This window comes from Diabrotica virgifera, chromosome 10 (assembly GCF_917563875.1).
Source record: "Diabrotica virgifera virgifera chromosome 10, PGI_DIABVI_V3a".
Classification (NCBI taxonomy): Eukaryota; Metazoa; Arthropoda; class Insecta; order Coleoptera; family Chrysomelidae; genus Diabrotica; species Diabrotica virgifera.
The window spans coordinates 89365747-89375257 of record NC_065452.1 but is presented as its reverse complement, the minus strand read 5'-3'; the positions used below and the strand labels follow the sequence as shown (position 1 = coordinate 89375257).

Genomic DNA, 9511 nt, shown 5'->3' with positions numbered 1-9511 from the left:
CTTCTGCATTCTACCGAGGAATTTGCGACACAATTGTTTTCATTTAGCATAATTAGAGCCGCTTCTTTGATTTTTCTCTTTTTACTATATGTTTCTTTCAGGACTATACTTGAATCTCTCCACTGAACCCTATGTTCATTATCCCATGCGTATTGACATATTTGAGATCTATCAAATTCTCTATTTTTAATATAAGACTGATGTTCACTTATTATAACGTCTAATAGTCTTGATGTTTTTTATTTTAATGCGAACAATTTTATTTAGGTGAAACATCAAGACCATTAGACGTTAGAATAAGTGAACATCAGTCTTATATTAAAAATAGAGAATTTGATAGATCTCAAATATGTCAACACGCATGGGATAATGAACATAGAGTTCAGTGGAGAGATTCAAGTATATTCCTGAAAGAAACAGATAGTAAAAAGAGAAAAATCAAAGAAGCGGCTCTAATTATGCTAAATAAAAACAATTGTGTCGCAAATTCCTCGGTAGAATGCAGTAGGATGTGGTTACCCATACTAAAAGAGGAAGTCAATAGAAAGAAAATACCACGATTAGTAAGTCATTAACATATCGAGTTGATAATTATTTTATGTTTATTTATATAATATCTATGTATTATTAATATTATTTATAATTTAAAATAGCATACATACATTAAAGTCAGAATTTGGTATTAGTTTTGAGAGTAAACTAAATGTAAGCCCTAATACTTACGATGTCGGGATAGTATCACGAGGTTTTTTCCTGGTTTTCCCTCGTGATTTACTATGGAATCTCTAGCGCGAGAATTTTACTGCCATCGTTGCATTTGTTGTCTTTTTAAAGACAGATCACATGCTATGATTTTTTGTGGCGGATATTCTTGAGTTGGGGTTGATTTCATGTAATCGAATGAACTATCTTTTAGTAAAGTCGTCCCAGGAACGCAACTCATCAATATTGGCAATATAATTTTAAAGTCTTCTACTTTAAAATGTATAATACATGCCTGAATTGCCGATATAAATGAGTCAGATTAAATAAATTATTAGAAGAATTTTTTACTAAGCAACAACATTTTTGTTTATTTAGTATTATTTTGTATTTTGACAACGACACCCGACTTGGGCGTCGAAACGTTAATAAATTCTTATTTCCCATTTAAAATAGTTCATTATATACTGTGTTTGAAACTAAAAATATTTGAACTGCAAATATTTAAATTTAAATATTTTTTAAATTCTCGGAGGGGGCCATGGCCCCAATGGCTCCCTCCCTGGATCCGCCCTTGGCTGATGATGATCGGTCATCTGATCGAAAACTAGTTCTGTGATGTAGCCCTTTTTAGGGATTTTAACAAATATACCTTCTATACCCGCTTTACATCAACAATAAGTTGAACAAGAAATTGACCAACTTCTTCAAGGTCAAATTTGGCTTATACAAAACACAATTCTACATCCAATTTTGCCGTGAATAGAAAGAAAATAATGAAATTTGACAAAATAAAACATATCCAATTGTTTTATTTCATCAAATTCCTTCATTTTCTTTTGATTCACATTAAAGTTACAGAACACTTTAAGTGATCTGTGGGTAAAATTGGATGTCAAATTGTGTTTTGTACCAAAAACCATACATTTTGTACACGTCAAATTTGGCCTTGAATAACTTGGTCAATTTCTTGTTCAATTTATTGTTGATGTAAAGCGGGTAGGTATTATAAAGGACTTCGTCGTTTTTTGTAATATGTGGTATACAGCCAACTACAGGAAAACTTTTTCCCCTTGGATATGGTAAATACTCAACTTAAAAAGTTTATTTAAGCATTTATATAATTATATAGTAGCATTATCGTTAAAATTTCTGGTTACTAGTGTGTGTTTCACGGATGTTCATCTGCGACAGGAAGAGGAATAAGTTTATTTAGATTTCCTAAGAATAATAACAGGTAAAATTGTTATTGCTTTGTAATTGCTACATATTACCTATTAGGTATATAATAGTCTTAATTTGACTTGATTTCTTGATTATTGACTTGATTAATATTATTGATAATAAATCATGACGAAAGTGATTCATTCCCTTGTAGACACTACCCCTACATAATGCATAAAAAACTAAACTTCGCTCTGCCAAGCAAGGGATATTTTTCATTCAAAATAAAAATATTAAATTTGGTGTCAGTGCATTTAATTTGGCAAGGCAAGTCTCCGAAGGGCCAGAGACAGGTCAAAAAATCAACAGATGTTCTCATCCGGATGTCATCGCACTCAAAGATATCCTATTTTTACGAAATAAAAATATGTAGGTAAAGAGTTCTATACACGAGAGTTTCTGATAAAGGACACAAACAAAATACAATATGGTTGCAATATTTCTTGGTATTTCATGCAGGGTCGCCGAGAGGAATGGTCGGGCCCCTGTAAGAAGTGAAGAGTGGGCCCCCGGCAAAAAGCGAAGAGCAAAAAAATTGTTTAATTTTTCTAGAAATAAAATTTTTAATAATAAATACATACCTAATAAGAAGCATTTCAACTATAAGTTTGATTAAATTTTGATTATATTAATAGTGAAAATATTTATAATACAGGTGCTTTTTGAGTTTTCCGATTGGCAAATATGTCTATATTTTAAAAAAATCGCATGATTTTATCAAATCATTCTTAACGCACAAAGTTGCTCGGCCAGTTAACTAATCCTGTTTCATTATAGATCTCTTAGGGTTTGCTCACTACGGAGACCAAAGGATGGTATCCTCGCCTAGAACAGAGTATCCTACTCTTCATATTCATGAATCCTCGCATTTAAAATAATGTATTTATTTTACCTGGCGATTGAAACTTATATTATCGATCGTTATGTAAAATAAATGCATTATTTTAAATGCAAGAATTCACGAATATGAAGAGTAGGATACTTTGCTCTAGGCTAGGATGCCATCCTTTGCTCTCCGTAGTGAACGCACCCTTAGCATTGTTTATGCGAGAAAGACAACTAAAGGATCTTTTCGCTCTTTCCGCTTCTGAAACTATCACCGGTAATGTGTAAAATACTCTTAACGCAATAACGACGCAGGAAATAATGACTCCAATTTGAGATGTTTAACTTTAACAAGTAAATCTATTGGAGAAAGATAAGATTTACGAAACATTTCATCTATCAATTCTTCACTGATGTCCTTATCAATTTTTTTCTCAATATTGTCGTCATCTTTATCTCGGAATGTCCACAAAATGTTAAATAGTGAATGAATTTCGTTTACCGCATTAAATCTTTTGTTTAACTTACAAAAATAATACAATAATATTAAACAATTGACAATATTAAATATTTCACAGCGAAATATTGCGCCGGGCTCAAAATTATCAGTAGCGTTATTACTAGGCCCAGGCAAATCATAAAAAAATTCGCAGGCTTTTACATTATGTTTTTTATTTGATGTAAATTCTGGATTTATTTCATAATTGCTGGCAACTAATTTAGATTCTTTAGCCGACCCCGCATAGGGATAAGGCAAAGAGAATGATGATGATGAACTAATTTAGATTCTTCAATAATGGAGATCGTGAATTTCTAATTTTTTGTAAATCTGACATAGAGGCCCAAATCATTATATTTGAATTCTATAAAGTACGTTAGATAATTGAGTGCTTTTTTATAAACTGCGCGTCATAGAAAACGGGCATCCTAAAAAATGGGTAATTTTTGAGGTTGCGTATCTCCGAAACCTGTTGTCCGATTTACGTGATTTTTTGAATATCTTATAGCCTTATTCTTTGTTAATATCCCTGTAATAATATTTTTGCTAAACAGGTAAATTTTCATTGTATACAGGGTGTACGAATCAAACTGTGTTTTTTTCTCAAAGTTCGCAACACCCTGTGGAATATCCTAGCATTTATAAAATACTGCAATTAAAACCCAACTATAGCCTCAGGTTTTCTGAACATTCTGTTTGTTGATTCATTCGCCTATGTTGGATAATACAAAAGTTAGGTACTTTAACAATTAGCCATGTTCTTTTTCAGTACAGGGTGTTTCTAAACAAGTGCGACAAACTTTAAGGGGTACTTTTGCATTAAAAAATAATGACAGTTAGCCTTATAATCGTATGTCCGCAAATGCTTCGTTTGCGAGATACGGGATATTGATTTTTTTCTTATAAACTGACGATTTATTTATTGCTTTAAAACCGGTTGAGGTATGCAAATAAAATTTGGTGGGTTTTAAAACGTAGTTATTGCACATTTTTTGACATACAATTAAGAATTTTATATTTACCATTTGGCGTGCATACGGGTAATATGATCGGTCATATTACCCGTATGCACGTCAATAGTGAATATAAAATTCTTGATTGCAAGTCAAAAAATTCGCAATAACTATCTCTTAGAATCTACCAAATTTCATTTGCATATCTCAACCGGTTTTAGGGCAATAAAATAAATCGTCAGTTTGTAAAAAAAATTCCAACATCCCGTATCTCGTAAACGAAGCATTTGCGGACATAAGTTTATAAAGCAAACGGTCATTATTTCCTCATGCAGAATTGCCCCTTAAAGTTTGTCGCACTTATTTACAAACAACCTATACTGATGAAGAACATGACTAGATGTTAAAGTACATAACTTTTGTATTATCCAACATAAGAGAATGGATCAAAAAACAGAATGTTCAGAAAAGCTGAGGCTATAGTCGGGATTTAATTTCAGTATTTTATAAAGGCTAGAATATTCCACAGGGTGTTGCGAACTTTGAGAAAAAAACACAGTTTGATTCGTACACCCGTTATACAATGAAAATTTACCTGTTTAGCAAAAATATTATTACAGGGATATTGACAAAGAATAAAGCTATAACATATTCAAAAAATCACTTAAATCGGACAACAGGTTAAGGAGATACGCGACATCAAAAATGACCCATTTTTTATGGTTCCCGTTTTCTATGACGCGCAGTGTATTTAAAAAAAATGGAAAACTTTTATATGGTGTAGTTTTTGTTGTGCAAGGTTTTAAACATTTTTAGTTTAGAAATATTATGCGAAATCCATTAAATCGATTTTAATGAAATTTGGTGGACTTATTATATGACAAAAATTTTCTGGGCGAATGATGAAGGTACTAAGTGCAATTTAAGTGGTTGAAAATCAGATTAAAAATAATCTTATTTTCTCCCATGTTTTCTATTTATGTCTATTTTGCATCAAGGGTAATAAATTAAAATATTTTTAACCAGCCGTATCGAAAAATTCAATTATCGTTAATTTAATTTCCGCACGACTTTGCTTTAAAATGAATCCTTTTGAAGTTATAAGCAACGAAAGAGAAAAAAAAACGATGTTTTTAGTAATTTTTAAATATTCTTTTATTAATATTCTTGGCTTCTTAAAAAGGGAAGATAAGTCAGTTATTATTACTGAATATGCCACACAAGTTTTCTTTAAAAATCAAAATGCCACTTGACATTCAAATGTGGTCGTTTGTTTACAAATCAGCATCTAAAGAAGCCCTGATCTGATATATTTTTAATCTCCATATAGCCAAAGTTAGCTGACTGCACTGTAATATTTGACTCCTGTGATTTATTCTTTTTCATGTGCCGTGCTCGATTATCGACCGTTGGCTATCAAATTGGCTATAGTAATTTTGTTGAAGGCAGCTCGGAAAAGGGATGCAGAGGATATGTTAAACCATTCTTCTCAGGTTTTTAAGCCATGACGTTCTTCTTCGACCTGGCCATCTTCTTCCGTCTACCTTGCCTTGTATTATTAAATGGAATATATTATATCTCTCTGGATGTCGCATAACATGGCCAAAATATGTGATTTATTGCTGTTAAAATTTTAAACCAAATCGATGACATTAGTACACATAATATACGTGTATATTATGTGTATACCGATGTTATATTTAAATTTAATTACTTCTTCTAGAGCTTTATTAATTCCAGGTAATTTCTGTGCTAGTGATTTAATGCTTTCAACCCTAGCAGACGATAAATGAAAGCAGTGCGCCGGCAACGGAACAACGTATGATATGTGAAATAACAACGTATGATGTCGCAGCAGCAATAAAGCAATAAAATATATTTCAAAATACAATAATAGAGGTAAAGGTCATATTAAATATAACCGATTATTAAGTGAATTATGCACATAAAGTCAATAACAAAAAAAACGGGAAAAATTACGTCTTTGGTCTGGTCGACGCCGGGCCCCTTACATCGCCGGGCCCCGGTAAAATGTACCGGCTGTACCGCCCTCTCGGCGGGCCTGATTTCATGGTGTGGGTACAATATTTTATATTTAATGAAAGTCAACATAAATGCTTAATTTTATTTCTGGTTACTAGATTAACAAAGAATTCGTTGGAAGTTTTTTTTTATCATACCAACTGTAATTTTATCTACTTTAACAAAAATTTATGAAGGAACAACAAAATATTATATTTTTGATAGAGTAGGTTTAATGGATTTTTTGCGACTTTGCAATGTCGTTTTAAAGAATTAGTTCACTATTTGCCATTTTATAACGCTGTTCTTTATTTTTACATAATACAAGTACAGTGGAACCTCGTTAACTCGGATTAATCGGGACCGCGACCGATCCGGGTTATCGAAAATCCGGGTCAGCCGGAAAACATGGTAAAAATTAATAAAATACGGTATACTTACAGATAAACTCCGTTATAATTGAAATAACATGAAATATATATGCACAGTACACATCTAAATTACGTATCAATTACGCCTTTATCAATTCTACCTACTGCTTCTAGTTTCTTTTCCATTGTCACTACAACATTTTTACGTTTTTTTGCCATTACGTCGACAAAAAAACACGCAAACACAAAATCTTTACGAACGGATTACAGAACGGAAGAGAACAATACGACTGTACTACACACAATACGGTCTTAATCGCAACGATTTTATGTTATTTAATAACAGTGAAGACCAAGACCATTGTGTAAAAAAAGATTTTTTACATACTTACTCTTTTAGTCTTTTTCGAAAAATGCTAAGACAGTTTGAAATAAATAAAGGTTACTACAGGTGCCTGTTGTTTCAGATAACACGACAATGAACGCCGTGTGCCATGAGTCATTTTTACTATCGTATATGTAGTTCAAATTACACAAATACCCATTATCTCTCAAATATTATATTAGGTACATTTTTATTGTTGAAATGTTTGATAAAAAATCGGTCCGAGTTAGCCGGACTTCCGGGTTATCGGGGGCCGACTTATCGGGGTTCCACTGTATACACTTTGCAATTTTAAACTTGATACCAGGGAAGGCGAAGCAAAGATATATAAAATAGCCAAACAGAGAGCAAAGAAAGCAAGAGATTTTAATCAGATTAGATGTATCCGAGATGAAAATAATAAAATACTAATCCACTAAAAGGATGTCAAAAAGAGATGGAGAAAGTATTTTGACAGTTTATTAAATAAAGAATTTGACAGACAGCCTGTGAAGTTAACGGAGATAGTAACAGCAATTGTTAACAGAATAACAAACGAGGAAGTGGCTCAAGCGCTTCAAAAGATAAAGAAAGGAAAAGCAGTTGGGCCAGATGATATTCCTGGGGAAGTATGGAGAGCATTGAGAGAGACAGGAATAAGTTGGCTAGCAGGTCTATTTAATAGAATTATGGAAGTTGGACAAATGCCAGACGAATGGAGAAGCAGTAAATTAGACCTGTCTACAAAAACAAGGGAGACATTCAACAATGTACAAACTACAGGGCTATAAAACTAGTTAGCCACACCATGAAAATATGGGAGAGAGTAATTGATAGACGGATACGTGAAGAAGCCGAAATATCCGATAATCAATTTGGCTTTATGCAGGGCAGATCAACAACAGATGCAATTTTCATTGTAAGGCAACTGATTGAAAAATACAGGAATAAAGAGACCAACGCTCATATGGTATTCATTGATCTTGAGAAAGCATATGATAGAGTTCCTCGAGAGATTCTGTGGTGGGCACTCAATAAGAAAGGAGTCCCTAGCGAATATGTAAAGATTATGAGAGATATGTATGAGGGAGTAACGACTTGTGTTAGGACAGGTGTGGGAGAGACTGATAAATTTCAGGTGAAAGTAGGATTGCACCAAGGCTCGGTGCTGACTCCTTATTTATTCTCATTAGTTTTGGACCAGATAACAGCGAAACTACAGGGTAGCATTCCATGGTACCTAATGTATGCTGATGATGTAGTGTTAATAGGAAATAGTGAAAGAGACTTAGAACAAAAACTGGAACAGTGGAGACAAGCTCTGGAGGAAAAAGGTTTAAAACTTAGTAGGACAAAAACAGAGTATTTGGAGTGCTCATTTAAAGATGGAGTTACTACAAATAAAATGGTATCTTTGGATGGGGAAATGATTGTGAAAAGCAATAGTTTTAAGTACCTAGGATCGGTATTACAGAGTAATGGAGAAATAGATGGAGATGCATGCAGTAGAATTAGGGCTGGATGGATGAAGTGGAAAGAAGCGAGTGGGGTGTTGTGTGACAGAAAAATTCCAATGAAGCTGAAGGGAAAATTCTATAAAACAGCCATAAGACCGGCTATGATGTACGGAACTGAATGTTGGGCAGTGAAAAAGAAAGAGGAACAACGAATGCATGTGGCGGAAATGAGAATGCTTAGATGGATGAGTGGGGTGACAAAGAAGGATAAAATTAGAAATGAGTATATTAGGGGAAGTCTAGGTGTGGCACCAATTGATGCTAAAATGAGAGAGCATAGGTTAAGATGGTTTGGTCATGTTCAACGTCGAGACCTTAATCACCCAATACAAAGAATAGCAGAAGTGCAGATTCCTGGAAGGAGTAGGAGAGGAAGACCAAAGAAGACCTGGGGGGAGACGATAAGGCAGGACATGTTGGTAAAGGGGATTAACATTGACATGACCCAAGATAGAATTGTGTGGAGAAATGCAATTAGGGAAGCTGACCCCGCATAGGGATAAGGCAAAGAGAATGATGATGATGACACTTTGCAATTTTAATTGTTTTGAAATCACCTGCCGCAACATCAAATAAATCCGTATATTTATTTTTCTTAATTAATTCTGCTTCGACTACAGATTTTTTTCTCTTGCAGAATACAGATTAGCAGAGTGCACATTCCGACCTATCCAAATAAGTCAAAACAAAAGTCGGCAATTGGAAATAAACACGTTGCGTAATATGATATTCAAACTTCAAACTGTTTGAAGAAGTTTGATTTCAAGTCAAACCTAAAGATATCGAAATCAAGTCAAGTCAAACCTTTTTTAAAAAAAGTTTGGTTTTCAAGTCAAGTTTGTTGAATAAAATCAAACTAGTTTGACTTGATGCATCTCTATTCGCAGCTGTATGTTATGATGCTTTTCACTACGGCGTTATAGATCTTTTTCTTGTTTTGGTTTTTTATCTGCTTGTCCCAGAGTACTGAGTTTAGGAGCGTAATTGCTTTCCTACCCTGAGTATTTCGTTCTTTAATGGCTCCGTCCAGTGTT

The 9511-nt window shown here is 33.6% G+C and overlaps 1 protein-coding gene across 1 annotated transcript; it reads left to right on the top strand.

The window, feature by feature from the left end:
• The first annotated feature begins 8332 nt into the window (after positions 1-8332).
• On the top strand, positions 8333-8993 carry LOC126878506 (uncharacterized). Its single transcript, XM_050641256.1, has one exon. It carries the CDS (start codon positions 8366-8368, stop codon positions 8972-8974), a length of 609 nt encoding a protein of 202 aa, XP_050497213.1. The 5' UTR covers positions 8333-8365; the 3' UTR covers positions 8975-8993.
• Positions 8994-9511: the final 518 nt, after the last annotated feature.

Bases quoted from the DNA above. Each gene is read 5' to 3' on its own strand.
- LOC126878506 (XM_050641256.1), top strand. From the start codon at position 8,366: ATGGTATCTTTGGATGGGGAAATGATTGTGAAAAGCAATAGTTTTAAG.